General features: G+C 44.4%; 1 protein-coding gene across 3 annotated transcripts in view; it reads right to left on the reverse strand.

The window, feature by feature from the left end:
- Positions 1-21,919, reverse strand: part of USP9X (ubiquitin specific peptidase 9 X-linked) — a 161,511-nt gene that overhangs the window by 13,862 nt on the left and 125,730 nt on the right. For all 3 annotated transcript variants that reach the window (XM_044283617.1, XM_044283614.1, XM_044283615.1), the window contains exons 29-35: positions 18,714-18,860; positions 14,740-14,947; positions 13,458-13,678; positions 10,924-11,117; positions 8,299-8,472; positions 8,054-8,195; positions 5,836-6,586 (exon numbers count right to left, since the gene is read on the reverse strand). In XM_044283617.1, coding sequence (XP_044139552.1) covers positions 5,836-6,586; positions 8,054-8,195; positions 8,299-8,472; positions 10,924-11,117; positions 13,458-13,678; positions 14,740-14,947; positions 18,714-18,860 — 1,837 coding nt within the window. The remainder of the gene's footprint in view (positions 1-5,835; positions 6,587-8,053; positions 8,196-8,298; positions 8,473-10,923; positions 11,118-13,457; positions 13,679-14,739; positions 14,948-18,713; positions 18,861-21,919) is intronic.

Below are 21,919 nucleotides of genomic sequence, written 5' to 3' on the forward strand. Positions count from 1 at the left end.
CAACGGAAGGCAGCGCCGATTTGTAAAGGCTGGGGCGCTCCAGTAAGTGCCATGGCCTCCTTGCAAAGCACAGAGCCATCCACTGGAGAGCATATGTGTCTGGTATCGCAGATCAGCCCCATTTGCTTGAATGGGACTGAACTGTGCATAGGCCCTGTGACTAGTGTACGGTGACATCACTTGCAGTGCTCCAGACAAAAAAAAAAATAAAAAAAAAAAAATAAAAATTACCAGGAGCCATTGGCTCCTAAACTAAAAAAATTAGGAGCCAAATTACATTTTTTAGTCGCCAAATTTAAAATGCATATAATAAAAAAAAAAAAAAGGACTTTGAGAAGATGAGACGCAGGTCACAGTAGTGAGCCAGCACTACATATAGGAGAAAACAGCACCACATACCTCTCACATCCAGGGACACCTTCTGGGGGACAAGGTGACTAAAAATAGCGAATTGGGTGGTTTAGAGTTTTTTTTTCTGTTACGGCCTTCACCGAGCGGAAATATTTTTTTATATTTTAATAGCTCACACTTTTTTGGACGTGGCGATATGTAATATGTTAATTCTTTATTGTTTGTAAATTTTATATGTAAAACTGGGAAGGGGGCCATTTAAACTTAGTATTTTGGTGTTTTTTTAGTTGAACTTTTTATTTAATAACCATTTCTTCCCTTAGGACTAGAACCTGGATCTTTTCATCCCTTGTGCTATTCACCCTGATAGAGATCTATCAGGGTGAATAGGATCTCACACATCTCCCTGTGCTTTGTGCACACAGCAGCAGGGAGCTGAACATGGCAGCCAGGGCTCCAGTAGCGTTCTGGCTGCCATGGTAATGATCTGAGCCCCAGCAGTGTAATCTGCCTCTGCCACCAATGGAGGGGACGGGACACTGTGGCCACCACCATAACAATGGGGGGGGGGGGGGGGGGGAACGACACTTGTGGCCAGTGATAATGGGGGGGGGGGGGTTGCATCACCAATGAATGTAATTAAAGAGGACCTTTCGTGGGTCCAAAGAATATTAAACTTATTAGTAGTAGGCTACATAGAGCGGCGCCCAGGGATCAAAGTGCACTTACTATTAGTCCTGGGCGCCGCTCAGTTCACCGGTAATTTCAACATTCAGAGCAAGGAGGAGGAGACGCCAGTGTCTGTCCTTCCCCCTGACAGCAGCGCTGACCAATCACAGCGCAGAGAGATGGAGAAAAAAAAAAACAACTCCCTCTCTCTGCGCTGTGATTGGTCAGCGCTGCTGTCAGGGGGAAGGACAGACACTGGCGTCTCCTCCTCCTTGCCCTGAATGTTGAAATTACCGGGGGCCACAGCGGGTGAACTGAGCGGCGGCCAGGACTAATAGTAAGTGCACTTAGATCCCTGGGCGCCGCTCTATGTAGCCTACTACTAATAAGTTAATATTCTTTGTACCCATGAAAGGTCCTCTTTAACTCCTGTTGGCAGCGGTATAACAGACCCGGCCTCAATAATAGGGCATGCGATCTGTGGCACCTGAGGGGTTAATTACCGCAGATCGCATGCCCTGTTATTGAGGCCGGGTCTGTGATACCGCTGTCTATACTTATGTTTTACATTCATTGGTGGCGCAGTGGCGACAGCTCCTCCCCTCCTCCTCCCTGCTATCTCCCCATTGGTGGTAGTGGCGGCCACATCACAGTGTAGAGGGAGGGACTCCTTCCTTCTCCACTGACTGTGCTGTGCTACTGAAGATGCGCAGGATCGCGGCGGTAAAGTCTTGTCGCCATCTAAAAATTTTAAGGCGCATTGGCGACCGTTCTGGTCGCCATCTGGAGCCCTGACTTGCCTAGGAAAAGGCCGCAGTGCTCAGCAAAAGCATGCAGCCTCTTCAAAACAACTGATTGGTGGGGGTGCCAGACCCCCATTGAGCAGATAATGATGACCTATCTTGAGGAGAGGCCATTAATATTAAACTTACATTCAACCTCTTTAGAAGGATAGGGGCTAAGGGGGTAATTTTTCAAACAGAAATACGACTAAGGCTACTTTCACAATGGCGTTTTGGCTTTCCGTTAGGGAGATCCGTTCAGTGCTCTGACAAGCGGTGCAAAACGGATCAGCTTTGCCCTAATGCATTCTGAATGGATAAGGATCCGCTCAGAATGCAATAGTTTGCCTCCGTTCAGTCTCCATTTCACTGCTTGCAGTGTTTTGGTGTCTGTCTGACGAAACTGAGCCAAACGGATCCGTTCTGGCACACAATAAGTCAATGGGGACAGATCAGTTTTCTATGACAATAGAAAACGGATCAGTCCTCCATTGACTTTCAATAGTGTTCAAGACGGATCCCTCTTTGCTATGTTAAAGATAATCCAAACGGATCAGTTCTAAACAGATGCAGATGGTTGTATTATCTGAACGGATCCGTCTGTGCAGATCCATGATGGATCCGCACCAAACGAGTGTAAAAGTAGCCTAAATTAGACTTACAGTGGTGATCAAAATTGGAGAACAAACACACAATTTTTATGTGAATATATCCTTACATGAGTAAAAATAGCAGTATTTTAAGATTCCATAAATTGTATTTATTCTAAAGCACAGAATAAATATGTAAATAAGATATTTGAAAAAGAACATTGATCTAAATTAGAGAACACCTTCAGATACCTGCAAGTTATTGGTGTTAATCTGGCAACTGGTGCTAATTTCCTTAATGATCTGACAAACCCTATTTAACTGGCAGCCTAACTTTCCAGTTTTCACCGACTTTGCCAAAATGGTGTGCCGTTCCAAAGTGACTGAAACCCTCCAGCAGCAGGTTGTCCAGATGAAGGCCAAAGGGATTACCCTATCAGCCATAGCAAGAGAAGGTGGTCGTTCCAAGTCTGTGATTTCTAGAATATTGCATCTTTACAACATCACAAACTCATTCAAGTCCCCCAAGAAGGCTGGTCTGCCTCGAAAGACAAATTGCGAGAGAGGACAGGATAATGCGGAAAATCTCCATGGGTAATCGTTTCAACACTGCAGCTGGAATTGCTCTCCAGTTCCGCACTGAACAGGGTAAGGATCTGTCTCATCATACAGGGTCTCAATGTTCAGGAGCATTTGGACTGAAAGCCCACTCTGCACTGACCAAACCCCTCATTAGCCGAAAGAATCAAAAGGCTAGGATCACCTTTGCCGAGGAGCATGCTGTGTGGACAGAGAAGTGGTCCAGAGTTCAATTTAGTGATGAAAGCAAGTTTAATTTGGGTCTGATGGGAAACATTAGTTGGCAAACTGGGGAAAGACTGAACCCAAAGTGTGTAAAGTCATCAGGGAAAGGTGGAGAAGGAAGTGTCATGGTTTGGGGAATGTTTTCTGCAGCAGGAGTTGGACCTCTCCTACAGCTACATGGCAGAGTGAATGAAAGTGTGGATCAGAACCTTCTTCAACACATGGTTCCTTCCTTGCGTTCATCACTCAATCAGCCAGCAATTTTCATGCAGGACAATTCCCCCTGTCACACAGCAAAACGGGTAAAGCAGTTACTTAAATCTGAAAACATTGAAACGGCCAGCCCAGAGTCCTGATCTAAACCCAATAGAAAACCTCTGGAAAATCCTTCATGACAAAGTTATGGTCAAGAAACCCACAACAGTCACAGAACTGTTGGGGAGACTGGAAGAGTGGAGCAAAATCCCACCAGAGCAGTGTGAGAGACTAGTGATTTCCTGTGGCATCAGAAGTGCTGAAGTCTAGGGCCTGTACACGTCTACTGATTGGTGACTGGTGTAACCTTCAGAAAATTTAGTTTCAATCTTTCTTTTTTCTACAGTCATTCCTGTTCTCTAATTATGATCATCTGTTTTTTTTTTTGAAAAATAAAGGTTCTATGTTGATATACTTTGGTTATTTTGGAAAGCACTGTTCTAATGGAATTGTGTACCCCTTACAAAAAAAACTTCAAATGATGTAGATTACATTATTTCAGAAAAAAATAAAAATCAAGCGTTCATAAATTGTTCTCTTATTTCTGGCGCAGATTGTGGTGCAAAAGGTCCTTTGCTCCCCAATCTGCGACTTCACCCCGCTCACGCCGGGTCTAAAAAAAAAATGTGGTGTGGCAGGCCGTCTCATTTACCATTTTCTAAGCCTGTTTGAGGCGTAGAAAATGGTCTAAATGTAAGATAGCTAGGAAGCTGGCTTACTTTTATAAGTGGCGGAGGATCTGCCAAAGTTATGTAGAGGCCGGCGTCTCTAAAACACCGGTCTTATAAATGTGCCCCTAAGTGTCCACAGACAGAATCCAAAAGCTGTGGCCCTAAGGCCCCTTTCACACGGGCGAGTATTCCGCGCGGATGCGATGCGCGAGTTGAACGCATTGCACCCGCACTGAATACCGACCTATTCATTTCTATGGGGCGGTGCGATTTTCACGCACTGTTGCTAGGAGACTATCGGGATGGAGACCCGATCATTATTATTTTCCCTTATAACATGGTTATAAGGGAAAATAATAGCATTCTGAATACAGAATGCATAGTTAAGTAGCGCTGGAGGGGTTAAAAAATTAATAAAAAATTTTTTAACTCACCTTAGTCCACTTGATCGCGAAGCCCGGCATCTCCTTCTGTCTTCATCTGAGCTTTGTGCAGTAACAGGACCCGTGGTGACGTCACTCCGGTCATCACATGATCCATCACCATGGTAAAAGATCATGTGATGGATCATGTGATGACCGGAGTGACATCACCACAGGTCCTAGAAAAACTGAGGTCACCGCAGGTCCTGTTGCTGCAGACAGCTAAGATCAAGACAGAAGGAGATGCCGGCTACGCGAGCAAATGGATTAAGGCGAGTGAAATTATATTTTTTTAACCCATCCAGCGCTATTTTACTATGCATTCTGTATTCAGAATGCTATTATTTTCCCTTATAACCATGTTATAAGGGAAAATAATACAATCTTCAGAATAATACAATCTTGGGTACCAAACAAGCCCGATTTTTCTCACGCACATGCAAAACGCATGTTTTGCACTCGCGCGGAAAAATCGCGTGTGTTCCCACAACGCACCCGCACATTTTTCAGCAATGTGCCGTGTGAAAGAGGCCTAAGGCAATTAAGAGAAAGGAGATCCCCTATCCTGCTGCTCCATTCAACTCAATGGAACTGCTGAAAACAGGCAGCAGCAGCTCTCTTGCTACCTCTGGCAGTCTCACAGGAGTTGATTGTGATGGGTAGGGGCACCAGCAGTCAGACCCCTGCGGATCAGACACTTGTGTTGTTTAAGTGGAAAACTCCCTTTAAGGGTACTTTCACACTTGCATTTTTGGATTTCGGCATGCAGTTCCTTTGCCGCACTTCCTGCCGGATCCGGAAATCCGTATGCAAACTGATAGCATTGGTTTCCGGATCCGCCTGACAAATGCATTGAAACACCGGATCCATCATCTCTCTGGTGTCATCCGGAAAAACGGATCCAGTATTTATTTTTTCTCACATTTTTAAAGGTCTGGGCATGCACATACCAGGAAACCGGAAGCAGTTTTCCGGAACACTTGGTATCAGATCCGGCATTAATACATTTTGATAGAAATTAATGCTGGATCCAGCATTCCGGAAAGTGTTCCGGAATTTGGGCTGGAGAAAATACCGTAAGAGTGACTGAACTGAAGACATCCTGATGCATACTGAACAGAATGCTTTCCATTCAGAATGCATTGGGATAAAACTGAAGCATTTTTTTCCGGTATTGAGCCCCTGTGACAAAACTCAATACTGGAAAACTTTAACGAAAGTGTGAAAGTACCCTAACAGAGAGACCATAAGATACACTATACAAATATCTGTAAGGTGAAATACAACTTACCTGGGGGAGGGTTCAGGTAGACACTGTTACAGGTTAGTAATTTCTTTACAAACTGGAAATATTCTAAGCTGAACTGCATTCGGTTGTGCATGAACTGCACATTTTGCTTGCGTACGCTGCGCTCAATAGCGGATGGCATCTTGATCTGATGGGGTTTTGAGGTGATTGTTAGTTCATTAATATATTTGATAAGTTCGTTGTCCTTGTCTAGAGTGTCCATGCGCTCATAAAAAAGAATGTAAGCGTTCCACCACCTCTTCTGACGTCGGTACGACATTCTTTTCATCATGTGATCAAATACTTCCCCCATGTACTCGCCCCCAAAGCACTGGTTTTTCATTTCCTCATCATCATCCATTTTGCATTCTGTCACATCGCCATCATCAAACTTATACCAGCGGTTCTTTTCACCATCTCCACCATTTCTTTGGATGATGTAAGAATAGTAATGACCTCCACTGGCCTGCCCACTGTGAACCAACACCCCTACTAGCCTGTACTTGGTGCTTCCAGCAGGCTCATTTTCAGTTTGTTCATTGGGGATGACTTGATTTTCAGGGTTTACGTCGTCTCCCTCTAATTTTGCTACACCAGCCACTGTGTATGGCTCCATATCTAGTTCACGGGGAAACTCAAAATAGTCATTGAATTTAATTGCACATTCCCTTTCCCAATCGTAGTCAAAGCGTTTTAGCTGGATGGCTAAAACAGGAGGCAACTTCTTTATTAGCAAGCGCTTCACTGTATCAACCTGGAGACAAAAACATTCGTTAGAGATACATTTTCCAACTTCCCTTTGGCAGAAATAGTTCTCTGACTACATTATTACATTGCCCTGGACAAAGAATATAATTGAATGTATTTTTCACTCAATAAGGCTACTGGTGCTGGCTGTACTCACCATTCTCTGGTCTTCTCCGGGCACTGCACTGTCCTGACTGCATACAACCTCAAAGTCAGGTCACAGCGCAGAGAGGCGCCCAGAGACCTGGAGAAGACCAAGGAGTGGCAAAGTGCAGGAAATGCCGCTGGAACTGCAGAGTTAGCAGCTGGAGAGGCAAGTTCATTTATTTATTTTATGTCTGATGGGAGGCTGATCTGAGGTCTAATAAGGAATTGGGGTATGATCTGAGGTCTAATGAGCAAGTGGTCTAATTTGGGGTCTGTTCTGAGGTCTGATGAGGATTAGGAGTCTCTGATCTAGTCTGATGACTTTTTATTTTCTTCCTCCAAATATTAGGCGCTTCTTATGGAGTGATTAATACGGTATATGTTTGTGTATGTAGGGAGGAACCTAAGCCAAGATCTGAGAAGATCTCTACATCCAATGCATCCAAAGAATCACAAAAACATACATGTACAATGCTTGGTTATTTCCAGCAGTCGCACAAAAAGAGGCAGGAAATATGCATGACTGATACTCCATTTAAACAGAGGAACGTGGAATGCCCTCTATCATAACTGGTGGTCTCCAGACGTTCACACTTGATGACACTTATACCATATCCAATGAATAGGGGAAAAGAGTTGTCCCCAATACACTAGCTTGAAAGCAACTGTAAACTACCAAACATGAAAAAATTCAGAATAATGAAAAGCAGTTTGGTGTCAAATGTAGCAAATACATTAAAGGAATATTGCCATTGTTGACCATATGCCCCTAATCTCTGATAGGTGCAGGTCCCAGAGGCAATTAGAATGGAGCCCGCCAAGTGCCAGAGGGCACACTGCGTATGCGTGGCTACCCTACACTCATTTCTATGGAAGCGCTGAAATAAGCTGAGTGGGACATTTGGTGTCGCTCTGCTATTTTTGGAAGTCTCATTGAAATAAATGGGAAGCACACCATGCAAGTGTGGCCATTCACTTCTATAGGGATTACAGAAATGGCCGAGCCAGCGCTCAGCTATTTTTGGCAGTCCCATAAAAATGAATAGAGGGCCCCAAATATCCAAGATGGGGATAACCCTTTAATAAAATAAAATTAATGCTTCTGTATGCCCCATTAGGGCACATGCACATTATGGAAGCATTTGATCCGAGCTCGAAACCAGACCCTGGAAGACTGGCCATTGGACAGAGTGAGGAGTAGAAAAAGTTTTCCTTGCAGGGAAAGTTCCTGGCTGTCCACAGCTTCCCTCAGTAGTAACATCTTATGTCTTTTCAAATTAAAATATATGTGTAAATATCTGCTATGTACATCATGCAGAGAACTTACCTTTTTGTTGCATTTTTCACAGTGATAAGCGTTTGCCCCTTCGAGCAAGTCTCCTTTGACATATTGTTCCATTGAGTCCAGCAGGTTTTGGTGGTTTCTAATATCTACATTCAGGGTTGTAAAAGATTCTTCACATTCGTACCTGAAAAGTTGGAAGATTTAGGTTTCAAAGCCTTATAAAATCCATTTTTGCACTGGTGTTAGGGGAACTACATTTTATTCAAGTGACTTATCTGGAAGCTCACCTATGAGGACATCCTTGGCAAATTTTTTGATCGGCAAAGGAACCTCCTAAGACTTTGCTTAACATTGTAGGGTGACCTAATGCCTTTAAAGCTTCATCTAAACTGTCAACCAGAGAATTAAAAAATTCTAAGGCATCATGTTGCTCTCGAAGGTTAACGGGTTCTCCCCAAAGCCTAACAGAGATGAAAAAAATGTTAAATAGAAAAACGAACCCATATTTTACATAATTATACATTTAGAGTTTGTATAGCAGATTATAATAAAGCGCCCTCAGGTCCTAAGTAGTACTCACACAGCACATCTTAGGGCATGGATTTTTCAGTCATTGGTAAACAGAGCAAGGATGAAGATCATCATAGGGCAAATCACAGATCTATTTCTTTACAATGATTTTAGGCAATTCCAAGATGAAAGATTTGTTTAAAAATACAACACATCCAAACAGTCCAGCCTAGGGCTGCAGTAAAGGATTATTTTAGAAATCTAGTATTCTAATAGATTATTTTTACGATTAATCGAAGAAAAAAATTCGACTGTTTTCCTTTATAAACACTCATCAGATCCCTGCCATCAGTCCCCAATACCCTTTTGTTCTTCCCTGTGCGATCAGCCCGCTGCACCACAACTCCTCCATCATCTTTTCCTCCATCTTCGCTTACGTGCACTATGAACTGACGATGTGTCAGGAAGAAAGTGCAGCGCCGTGCGGGCCGGCAGGTGACCACGGAGTGGTAAGTAATAAAAGCGCTTCACTCCTGCTCCGTGGTCACATGACACAAACAAATCCTTGATGCCAAAAATTTGCATCAAGGATTTTTTGGGCTCGAATTACTTGATTCATTCGAGTAAGGGCTCATGCACACGAAAGTTGTTGTTTTGCGATCAGTTATTCACGGATCCGTTGTTCCGTATCAGAGTTTTTTTTTTTGTTTTTTTTTAAGTCCTCTTCCATTCAGTTATTACACAAAACATATCTGTATGGTTTCCGTATGCAATCCGATTTGGAAACTGAAACACATGAGCAATATGGGCTGGGCATAGCATTTCTACAGTATGGATCCGCTAAATACGGATGTGTTCTGTGTGCTTTCCGTATTTTTTGCAGACCCATTGACTTGAATGGGGCCTCGGACCGCGATTTGCAGGCAATAGAACATGTACTACTTTTTTGCAGAACGGAAATACGGAAACGGAATGTACACCGAGTACCTTCCGTTGTTTTTGTGGACCCATTGAAGTGAATGGTTACGCATACGGTCCACACAAAAAAACAAAAAACAGAACGGAAGCAGAAAGAAAATAAGTTTGTGTGCATGAGCCCTAATTGTTTCAGCCCTAGTCCAGCTAAATGCATGGACAGAAGTATGACTGCATATGACACCCTTTTTCCCTATCTAGTCGCCGATATGAATGGGCAGAAGTGCTCAGCTGAGCGCCACACTCCTTTGATTCTTATTAGCTCGACTTTTCTGATCCTTGGAGGTACAGAGATAACCTTGTTCAGGCATATAGAAAGTCTAGGTGGTAATTTATCAAACCATGCTTTCCAAAATGGTCTTTCAAAAGGGCTTTTTGACCATTTGCACCAAATTTAGCAACCACGTACCATTTGACAAATTTGGCACAAGGTACGCCAATACAGACTTAAGCAAAACTGACTTCAAATATGACTTATGATTAATCCACTCTAATGAGTCCACCATACAATGCTCGTTATGCTTTTGAGTCAGTCAGAAATAAAGGGGCACAGTGACTTCTGCCGCTTAGTTTTTCGGTTAGGGTCTCAGCACCAACTATGACACATCAAGAGTTATTTTTTTCCATAAAACGATAGGTACCCTATCAAAGTTTACTTTGTTGTACATGTCAAGAGATGTGCAAGGCATGTATGCTTAAAAGGGCACTGCACACAGGGTTTGAGTTTAACCTTGCTGCATGCATCCCCTCTCCTCACAAAAACAGCAATAAACATATGATTAGAATAATTGCTTTTCTCTGCTAGTTCATTGGGGATACAGCAAAGACCTTGGGTATAAGCTGCTGCCAATAGGAGGCAGACCCCAAGTAAACAATGTTAACCCCTCCTACAGGCACTGAGCTACCGTAATCAGTTTTAGCTTAGTGTCCGTAGGAGGCAGACATCTGCTCTTTTACTTTTCTGCTTTTTTTACTTTTTATTTTGAAGAAGTTATATTTCCAAATCAAGGTCTATTGCTAGGATATGCCATCCCTTCCTGATAGGTAAAGGCTCAAATACAGGACCCGTAACGATCTTTAGAATAAACTAGGCTCTTTTGGAGATTTTACCGGCATAATGTTGGTCCCATCCACCTGCTCTACAGGGGAATATAACACAGCCCAATTCACCTGTTGTAGTCATTAGCACAGTGAGGATGAGCGAGCCGGTTAGTTCCAGGAGGTCAAGCTCCCACAAAACAATCTTATGGCATATCCTAGCAAAGAAACCTCTATATTTTTTTATTTTTTTTGCACAAATGAAAGATCACACAGAAATCTTAGCTTCTTTGTTTTCTATTGCAAAGTGAAAGATAGAAAGCCAAAGTTATGAATAAAAATGCAGGATACAGATCTATGACATTAGTACCATAGCACATGTAACTAACCTAAACTGTTTCCAGAAACCTCTTGGGACATAGTACTGTAACCTAGATGCTGCCAGGTGGCCAAATATAACTTGCAGATGTCTAAGCACGCCAATATTGTATTCTTTTCTGTCCTCCGTTTTGCTCAGTGAGGGTTTGTCGTCGTACTGGTGAGGGTAACCAAAGACATCATCCCCCCGCGTGTCTACATTACTCTGTCAAAAGAGAAAATAATTCTGCTTTGAGATTCAGTGTTCATACTTGTTAGTAGTCACAAAAATAGGTAAATAAGTTAAACAAACCTTCACTTATGCTAGCTTGGTGGGAATTACAAAGTGTTTTTTTTTAAGCTCAGGAATCACTCCTCATAGTACTTTTTCTCCAAAATGAAGCAATGGATGGCTAAGTGAAAGGTGTTATTATATTCATTAAGTGAAAAGAAGTGGCGCACTGGATTGGTGCTAACAGCTGGAGAGGTGCTCTCAGTAAAAAGGACTCACCCTTCCTTTGATAAAATAGAAAAATATAAAACAGATACTGGGCACTCTCTTAATATAGGAACCTCATAGTTTATTGATAATACCACACAAACAATTAATACTTCACTATTAAAGATAATAAAACATGCAATAAAAATACAAAAATGTAATACAATAAAAAAGATTCCTTAAATGATTGGTACCGATCACACATAAAGTAAAACAAATAAAATATAGATAAAAATCTATAGAGAAAGTCTCTGGGTGTTTGAGGGGTAAAACAGGATCTCCAATTTGCTGTCCCTCCAACTTAAATTTGGATGTAGGAAAGGTCGTTTATGGGAGTGTTATATAAGTCCTCCACAGACCGAAATAGCGATATAGTTGCAGTGATCTATTAAAGCGGCGTCCCGCAATTACTCACTGTTTCGCTGTACACTTGTGCATCCGCCGCTATATCCGTGTTGTAATTCAGGGATGTTCGCTGATAGTCGCAATCCCTTAGCTGTCTTCCCGGCGCCGCTCCGTAGATCTAAGAGCCGGCACTTGGGTAAGTTTACAGACTCCTTGTACCACGCTGAGCTTGCTGTATAGGTGAGCGTGATAGACTCTTACAGCCTGTCCTCAGAAGTGCGTTTAGGGTCTGCAGTTGAAGACAGGAATGATTTTGATGCGGGCGGTGTAATAGCGCACAAAGTCCAAGTCCATCCAGGGGTCCTAGCACCAAACGCGTTTCGGGGTCTATTGTTACCCCTTCCTCAGTGGACCACTGAGGAAGGGGTAACAATAGACCCCGAAACGCGTTTGGTGCTAGGACCCCTGGATGGACTTGGACTTTGTGCGCTATTACACCGCCCGCATCAAAATCATTCCTGTCTTCAACTGCAGACCCTACACGCACTTCTGAGGACAGGCTGTAAGAGTCTATCACGCTCACCTATACAGCAAGCTCAGCGTGGTACAAGGAGTCTGTAAACTTACCCAAGTGCCGGCTCTTAGATCTACGGAGCGGCGCCGGGAAGACAGCTAAGGGATTGCGACTATCAGCGAACATCCCTGAATTACAACACGGATATAGCGGCGGATGCACAAGTGTACAGCGAAACAGTGAGTAATTGCGGGACGCCGCTTTAATAGATCACTGCAACTATATCGCTATTTCGGTCTGTGGAGGACTTATATAACACTCCCATAAACGACCTTTCCTACATCCAAATTTAAGTTGGAGGGACAGCAAATTGGAGATCCTGTTTTACCCCTCAAACACCCAGAGACTTTCTCTATAGATTTTTATCTATATTTTATTTGTTTTACTTTATGTGTGATCGGTACCAATCATTTAAGGAATCTTTTTTATTGTATTACATTTTTGTATTTTTATTGCATGTTTTATTATCTTTAATAGTGAAGTATTAATTGTTTATGTGTGGTATTATCAATAAACTATGAGGTTCCTATATTAAGAGAGTGCCCAGTATCTGTTTTATATGTTATTATATTCAGCAATGCCTGGTTTAATTAAATTGTCAATTTCCTGCTAAGAGACTACCTTTAAAAGGGGTTTTCCTACACATCGCATTTATCAGCTATGTGCAAGCCGCTGTTTCTCCTCACTGCACAACCAAAATTAGGTGCTTGAATGGATTGGAGGGTGAGAATACACCCTGCCGCTCCATTCAAAGTTTATAGCACTGAAGGAAACAGCGAAGTGTTAGGGGGCATTTACACCAACAGATTATCTGACAGATTTTCGGACCAATCAGTGGTCAGATGGCCGTTTACACACACAGATCTTTTGTTATACACACACCAACTATTGGCCTGAGTGGACAGAAATTGGTCAGATAATCTAGACTCTAAATGGGGTGTAAGTGTAAATGCACAACCACTGCTCCGTCCCTCACAGTGATTGTGCAGTAAGGAGAAAGAGGGCGATTGAGAACCGTGCTCTAGTGACCAGTTGAGGTCCCAGTGGTAAGGCCCCAATCAGACATTCATCAGTTATGCTGTTGGTAGGTGAAGAAACCATTGTAAAATCTAAATTTGCTCCATGGTAAGTAAGACTGGTTAGGCTACCTCATTGTCTTGTTTTTCATCCCCAGACATGTCATCATCAACATCACTGCCAGTGCCTTCAATAGCAAGAATTCCATTCCTGATAGCAGGTATCATATACAACTGCTGGATCACAGAGTTCATATAACATGTAGCACCAGCATTTTTCAGCCCAACAAAGCCCTTGGGCGGTCGTGGTCCAACTGGGGGAAGGTATTCCCACTCTGTAAGTGCTTCACAACCTATATGGTAGAGAAAGATTGAGAAAGTACATAAACATCCTACAACTCTTAACAAAAAACAAACAAAAAAAGACATAAACCCAGAAATTATGTTCATCTATCCTTCCCTCATTGTGTCGATTCATCAACTTTCAGTCAAGTTGATTCACATTATAAAAAGAAGTCAACCAAATAGGTTTAGAAATGCGACAGCATCAGCACAATTTTATGTTTCAGTCTTTTTAAAAGACAAACCATAAAGCTGGTCATACGTTTTTGAGAGACATTACACAGCTTTCTGCTGACAATCAGTGCCCTTTCATGACATGAACGAGTCTAACAGATGCAAACTGATGGGAGATATCCAGCAAAAAGTCCATCTGACGTGTAAGGTCTTTTTGGTCATTTTCAAGTGCGGTAGCAGAAATTTTTTGTGCTTTAAATCGGATTTGTAATTTTAGCTTTGGGCTTTACCATCCAAGATGACCATCTTCACAAACAAGAACCGAAATTCAGAAAGTGGTTTATCATGAATGCATTCTGAAAGGGGAGAAAGCTGCGTTTGGTAATAGTTTATCTCCTCAATGGGCAGTTTTATGGAAGTAATGTTTTAAAGGGGGTGTGCCAAGTTTTCAAGTTATCCTTCTCTACAAGATGGGGAAAAAGTAGGTGATCAGTGGGAATCAGCCTGCTGGGACTGGACCACCTCTGATCCCTGCTGCCCTATTCATTCTCTTCAGCACTACCAGTAATAACCGAGTACAATGCTCTGCTATTTCTGGCGGTCCCATAGAGAATGAAGTGGCAGGGAGCATTCTCGGCCTGCCGCTCGATTAGGGCGGGGGAATGGGACCTTCATTCTCAGGATCACTTGGGATCCCAGCAGTCAGACCCCCAACGATCACTTCGTTATCCTCTATCCTGTGGATATGGAATAATTTCAAAACCTGGCACAACTCCTTTAAATGGTGAAATGCTATCGGGACAGTTGAGATTGTGTGAGTAAATCCAGCAACAAAGAGAATCTTGACAGCATTTACATATTTATACAGAAATAAACAGAACAAGATGATTTACATTACCTGTGTAGTACATTTCATTCAATGTATCTACAATCTGTCTGAGATTTCGAACACATCCCACAGCTAATGCAACCAGCAATTCAAATCCTGCATTTATTGTAGCTGGTGAACTGCATACTGGAATAGCTTGCTCAGCCGGAAGCTCGCCAGTTTTCATATACTGCAGATAAACGTTGGATGCTGGGAATATGAAGTCATCAATCAGCTCCTAAAATAAAAATGGACTACATTAGCATACACAATTTCTTACAACAGTCCCCAAGGATCACAACTCAAGCTCTGTTCACATCTTGTTTGGGACATATGTTTTGCTTGCTCATTTATATCCACTAACATACCACATCCAAAAGAATGAGGTATTTTATATACCGTTAATATTCTAAAAAGTGCAAGAATCCACAAGAAGAATTCAGTTAAAGGGGTTGGCCACTTTCTGGCTACTGTTGACCAACGTGTTTTAAGATGATTACATGGCACAGACTTTGAAATTCTGTGCCATTTCCATAAGTCAGAGGTACTCAAGTACTTTTAATAAAGTTCCACATACCCTCTCCTGTTGGGTGAAGGTCAGAGCCGCAATAAAACTTAAAGGGAACCCGTCACCAGTTTTATGGTGTCCTAACCAAGGGCAACATAAATAAGTGACTGATTCGCTTAGCAAAATGCTGGGTCACTTTCTTTAATTGACCCAGTCAATCTGCCAACATCTTGTACTGAAAAGCTCCAGCTGATAATGATGAGTCATGAATATTCATGAGCTCCTGACTCTCCCCGCCCACCTGCTGCTGAATGACAGTTTGTTTCCATAGGAATCAGCAGCAGGTGGGCAGGGGAGTGGCTATAGCTCTGAATTAAATATACGCTGGACTGAATGACATCACGCCGGAATCGAATCAGCTCATTAGCATGCAGCATCTTTGTGTGTATATTATGAGGTAACCATCTGTCACACCAGTAAGTGAATACATCTAAGGTACTTTTTAGTAGTTAATGATTGTATATAATCAGTTAGATTATAATCAAATATCCACATGACAGGTTCCCTTTAAGCCATGCCTCTAATCCCAACTAGGCCCCCTCAGTGCCCTCCACACAGTAGATAGGCCCCCCCCCCCCCCTCAGTGCCCTCCACACAGTAGATAGGCCCCCCCCCCCCCTCAGTGCCCTCCACACAGTAGATAGGCCCCCCCCCCCCCGTGCCCTCCACACAGTAGATAGGCCCCCCCCCTCCGTGCCCCCCACACAGTAGATAGGCCCCCCCTCCGTGCCCCCCACACAATAGATAGGCCCCCCCTCCGTGCCCCCCACACAATAGATAGGCCCCCCCTCCGTGCCCCCCACACAATAGATAGGCCCCCCCTCCGTGCCCCCCACACAATAGATAGGCCCCCCCTCCGTGCCCCCCACACAGTAGATAGGCCCCCCCTCCGTGCCCCCCACACAGTAGATAGGCCCCCCCTCCGTGCCCCCACACAGTAGATAGGCCCCCCTCCGTGCCCCTCACACAGTAGATAGGCCCCCCTCCGTGCCCCTCACACAGTAGATAGGCCCCCCTCCGTGCCCCTCACACAGTAGATAGGCCCCCCTCCGTGCCCCTCACACAGTAGATAGGCCCCCCTCCGTGCCCCTCACACAGTAGATAGGCCCCCCTCCGTGCCCCTCACACAGTAGATAGGCCCCCCTCCGTGCCCCTCACACAGTAGATAGGCCCCCCTCCGTGCCCCTCACACAGTAGATAGGCCCCCCTCCGTGCCCCTCACACAGTAGATAGGCCCCCCTCCGTGCCCCTCACACAGTAGATAGGCCCCCCTCCGTGCCCCTCACACAGTAGATAGGCCCCCCTCCGTGCCCCTCACACAGTAGATAGGCCCCCCTCCGTGCCCCTCACACAGTAGATAGGCCCCCCTCCGTGCCCCTCACACAGTAGATAGGCCCCCCTCCGTGCCCCTCACACAGTAGATAGGCCCCCCTCCGTGCCCCTCACACAGTAGATAGGCCCCCCTCCGTGCCCCTCACACAGTAGATAGGCCCCCCTCCGTGCCCCTCACACAGTAGATAGGCCCCCCTCCGTGCCCCTCACACAGTAGATAGGCCCCCCCTCCGTGCCCCTCACACAGTAGATAGGCCCCCCCTCCGTGCCCCCCACACAGTAGATAGGCCCCCCCTCCGTGCCCCCCACACAGTAGATAGGCCCCCCCTCCGTGCCCCCCACACAGTAGATAGGCCCCCCCTCCGTGCCCCCCACACAATAGATAGGCCCCCCCTCCGTGCCCCCCACACAATAGATAGGCCCCCCCCTCCGTGCCCCCCACACAATAGATAGGCCCCCCCCTCCGTGCCCCCCACACAATAGATAGGCCCCCCCCTCCGTGCCCCCCACACAATAGATAGGCCCCCCCTCCGTGCCCCCCACACAGTAGATAGGCCCCCCCTCCGTGCCCCCCACACAGTAGATAGGCCCCCCCTCCGTGCCCCTCACACAGTAGATAGGCCCCCCTCCGTGCCCCTCACACAGTAGATAGGCCCCCCTCCGTGCCCCTCACACAGTAGATAGGCCCCCCTCCGTGCCCCTCACACAGTAGATAGGCCCCCCTCCGTGCCCCTCACACAGTAGATAGGCCCCCCTCCGTGCCCCTCACACAGTAGATAGGCCCCCCTCCGTGCCCCTCACACAGTAGATAGGCCCCCCTCCGTGCCCCTCACACAGTAGATAGGCCCCCCCTCCGTGCCCCTCACACAGTAGATAGGCCCCCCCCTCCGTGCCCCTCACACAGTAGATAGGCCCCCCCTCCGTGCCCCTCACACAGTAGATAGGCCCCCCCTCCGTGCCCCTCACACAGTAGATAGGCCCCCCCTCCGTGCCCCTCACACAGTAGATAGGCCCCCCCTCCGTGCCCCTCACACAGTAGATAGGCCCCCCCCCCCCCCCCCTCCGTGCCCCTCACACAGTAGATAGGCCCCCCCCCTCCGTGCCCCTCACACAGTAGATAGGACCCCCTCCGTGCCCCTCACACAGTAGTTAGGACCCCCTCCGTGCCCCTCACACAGTAGTTAGGACCCCCTCCGTGCCCCTCACACAGTAGATAGGCCCACTTAGTGCCCCCTCACACTAGGTATGCCCTTTTAGTGCCCTGATAGTTATGTCCTTGTAGTTTTGCAAAAATAAAAAAGCACTACTTACCTAGATGATCGTAACGGAGAGCATCATCAGGGAGGAGCTTGTGCTTTTCTTCTCCATGGGATGTCTCCTCCATTCAAATACACTGCATCTGCATTTTGAACTGTTTGGAGTTTAGTGCAGTGCATTTGAATAGAGGACTCTGAGTGATGTGTCCATCATTCAGAATGCACAGATCTGCCTAACAAGGAGACATGGCTTGTGAGATATAGCAAAATGCACATGATATCAAAAAAGGCTATATTAATAAGTGCCATATAGTCATCGTACATACACACTGGTGAACAGCAGCCTGAAAATGATCAGCCACTAAGTCAAAAGCTATGGTTCAAGGACACAGATAGTTAGGTTTCTAACTAGAAACCAGGCCATTTTATTTATGCCATGTTCATAACTAGCAGCTTTGAAAGGGTTGGTTTGCAGCTTTTCTTTTTGGGCTTCCACAGGACGTTTTTGATGCACTTGAAAGCTTTGAAAAAAAATGCAAACACGTGATTTTACAGATCATTTAATCGGGACAGAAAAACTATTCATGGTGCTCTAGTGGGCTTTAACCCATGAAAAACAAACTATTTTCAAGAGCCCTGTTCAATGTAGATAAATGGGCGACAATCGAGGTCATAAGTCCAGCTTCCAACCACAGCATTACTGCCTGGGAGGACAAGGCATACAACAGCCTCATGTGACAACTACCTTGTAAAGTTAAAGTTTGGTAATGGTGTGAAAGAGATTGATGCAGACAACAACATAGAAGCATTCAGTAAATAAGGGCCAAATATAAAAGCAGAGACAATACCTTAATGAGATTAGCACCCCCTTTCTCACAGCCAATGTGATACTTCTTTTCTGGTGTTTGGAACGCTAGTAATTCTTTCGTTACTCCCAGATGACCTTCAAGGATGGTTTCCTCAATACCTGTCTCACCTGTTCTCTTCACATCATCCTTTGAAAAAATAAAATAAAAAATATGAAAAAAGGCAGATATTTTCCATTAATAATATGAACTTCACATAGTTGACAGAATTCAGCCAACAGCTAGCTCTCCCAAGACCCCATAAAGACTTGGCTCACCTGAGCTTATACACTGAACAAAAATATAAAAACGCAAAGATCTGAAACATTTGCTACATACACAAGACCCATTACTCTCAAATATAGTTCACAAATCTGTCTAAGGGCTCATGCACACGACAGTATTGCTTTTTCAGTGTTTTGCGGTCAGTTTTTACGGATCCGTTCCGTTTTTTGTTTCCATTTTTCCGTATGCTATATACAGTAATTACATAGAAAAAATTGGGCTGGGCATAACATTTTCAATAGATGGTTCAGCAAAAACGGAACGGATACGGAAGACATACGGATGCATTTCCGTATGTGTTCAGTTTTTTTTTTTTGCGGACCCATTGACTTGAATGGAGCCAAGCACCATGATTTGCGGACAAGAATAGGACATGTTCTATCTTTTCACGGCACAGAAATACTGAAACGGAATGCACACAGACACTTCAGTCTTTTTTGCTGAACCATTGAAATGAATGGTTCAGTATATGTTCCGCATACTGAACTCAAAAAACGTCCAGTATACTGAACGCAAAATACTGTCGTGTGCACGAGCCCCAAGTCTGTGTCAGTGAGCACTTCTCCTTTGCCGAGATAATCCAGCCCACCTCACAGGTGTGGCATAACAAGGTGCTGATTAGACAGCATGAATATTGCAAATGTGTGCCTGTGCAATATTCATGCTGTCTAATCAGTACCTTGATATGCCACACCTGTGAGGTGGGATGGACTATCTCGGCAAAGGTGAAGTGCTCACTAACACAGATTTAGACAGATTTGTGAACAATATTTGAGAGTAATAGGTCTTTTGTGTATGTAGAAAATGTTTCAGATCTTTGAGTTCAGCTCATGCAAAATGGGAGCAAAACCGAAAGTGTTGCGTTTATATTTTGGTTCAGTGTATGTGTTCTCAATAGGAAGAGAGTAGTAATCAGCTGTGAGACACCTCTGCCAGTCGCTTACAGTGGTTTTGCAGTTTGTTTAAACTAATGATTAAAAATTTGGTGACACTTTCCTTTTAAAGGGGTTCTGCAGTTTGTTTAAAACTGATCTGGATAGATCATCAGCATCTGATTGACACCTGGGACACCCGCCGATCAGCTGTTTGAAAAGGCAGCGGCGCTCCTGCAGCGCTGCGGCCTTCTCACTGTTTACCGCGGCCCCCCCGCCAATCAGATGCTGATGATCTATCCAGATCAGTTTAAACAAACTGCAGAACCCCTTTAAAAGGAAAGTGTCACCAAATTTTTAATCCACCAGGTAAAATCATTTAGCAACACATATCCTTTCTTCTTATTTGTTTTTATTTTCTATTTGTGGATTTTATAATTCCATTTCCTAAACATGATTATGGGGGATGCCATTTTGCCTGAGCTGTTCTTAACCCCTTCAACCCCGGGCCTGTTTTCACCTTCCTGCCCAGGTCATTTTTTGCAAATCTGACATGTGTCACTTTGTGGTAATAACTTTAAAATGCTGTTACTTATACAGGCCATTCTGAGAATGTTTTCTCGTCACATATCGTACTTCATGACAGTGGTAAAAAGGAGTTAAAAAAAAAATCAGTTATTCATTAAAAAAATACAAAATTTAGAAAAATTAGCAAATTTCAATTTCTCTACTTTTATAATAGATCGTAATACCTCCAAAAACAGTAATTACTTAACATTCCCCATATGTCTACTTCATGTTTGGATCATTTTAAAAATGACTATTTTTTGGGGACGTTAGAAGGCTTGGAAGCAAAATTTCCAAAACCCACTTTCTAAAAAGGACCAGTTCAGGTCTGAAGTCACTGAGGCTTACATAATAGAAAAACACCCAAAAATTACCCCATTTTAGAAACTACTACCCCTCAAGGTATTCAAAACTGATTTTACAAACTTTGTTAACTCTTTAGGTGTTCCACAAGAATAAAAGGAAAATGGAGATGAAATTTCAGAATTTAACTTTTTTGGCAGATTTTACATTTTAATAATTTTTTCCAGTAGCAAAGCAAGGGTTAAAAAAGAAAGAAAGGGAGATCTCTGGAAGAAAGATATGGATGATCGGAAAAACTCTTGAGCTGACTGTCGCAAGACTCTGCACATCACTTGACCCGTGGGTAATGTATATTTTTGTTTTATGTAGTATGGATATAAATTAATTGGCCAGATACCAGCTCATTTGCGGACGTGTAACGTTAGTTGCTACATCAAAGTTTTATCTGATTTCAGTTACGATGCATATAACTGAATAACGAGATTTTTGTATAACTTACCAGTAAAATCTCTTTCTCGCTCTTCCTTGGGGGACACAGGAACTCTTGGGTATAGCTTATCTCCATAGGAGGCGTGACACTAAGTAAAAGACTGTTAAGCCCCTCCTCCAGCAGCTATACCCTCAGCCTGGAGAGAGAGACTTCCAGTTATGTGCCCAAGTAGTGCAAGACAAAGGCAAGGAGTAACCAAACCAATACCAACAAGTCAGAAAAAAGCACCCGAAGGCCAAAAAAAAACAATGGGCGGGTGCTGTGTCCCCCAAGGAAGAGCGAGAAAGAGATTTTACTGGTAAGTTATACAAAAATCTCGTTTTCTCGCCCAATTCCTTGGGGGACACAGGAACTCTTGGGACGTTCAAAAGCAGTCCACAAACAGGGAGGGACCACAATCAAAAGCGAACTAGGCACCGTAAACATTAAGGCACCGCCGCCTGCAAGACCAAGCGGCCCAAAGCAGCATCCGCCGAGGCATAAGTGTTCACCCTGTAAAACTTGGTGAACGTGTGCAAAGAAGACCAGGTGGCCGCCTTGCACAGTTGTTCAGCCGAGGCACGATTACGCTGAGCCCAGGAAGCCCCGACCGCTCTGGTAGAATGAGCGGTAACACCAAAGGGCGGATCCCTGCCCCGAGCACGGTAAGCCTCAATGATAGCCATCTTGAGAAAGCGGGCAACAACCACCTT

Source organism: Bufo gargarizans, chromosome 3 (genome assembly GCF_014858855.1).
Source record: "Bufo gargarizans isolate SCDJY-AF-19 chromosome 3, ASM1485885v1, whole genome shotgun sequence".
Classification (NCBI taxonomy): Eukaryota; Metazoa; Chordata; class Amphibia; order Anura; family Bufonidae; genus Bufo; species Bufo gargarizans.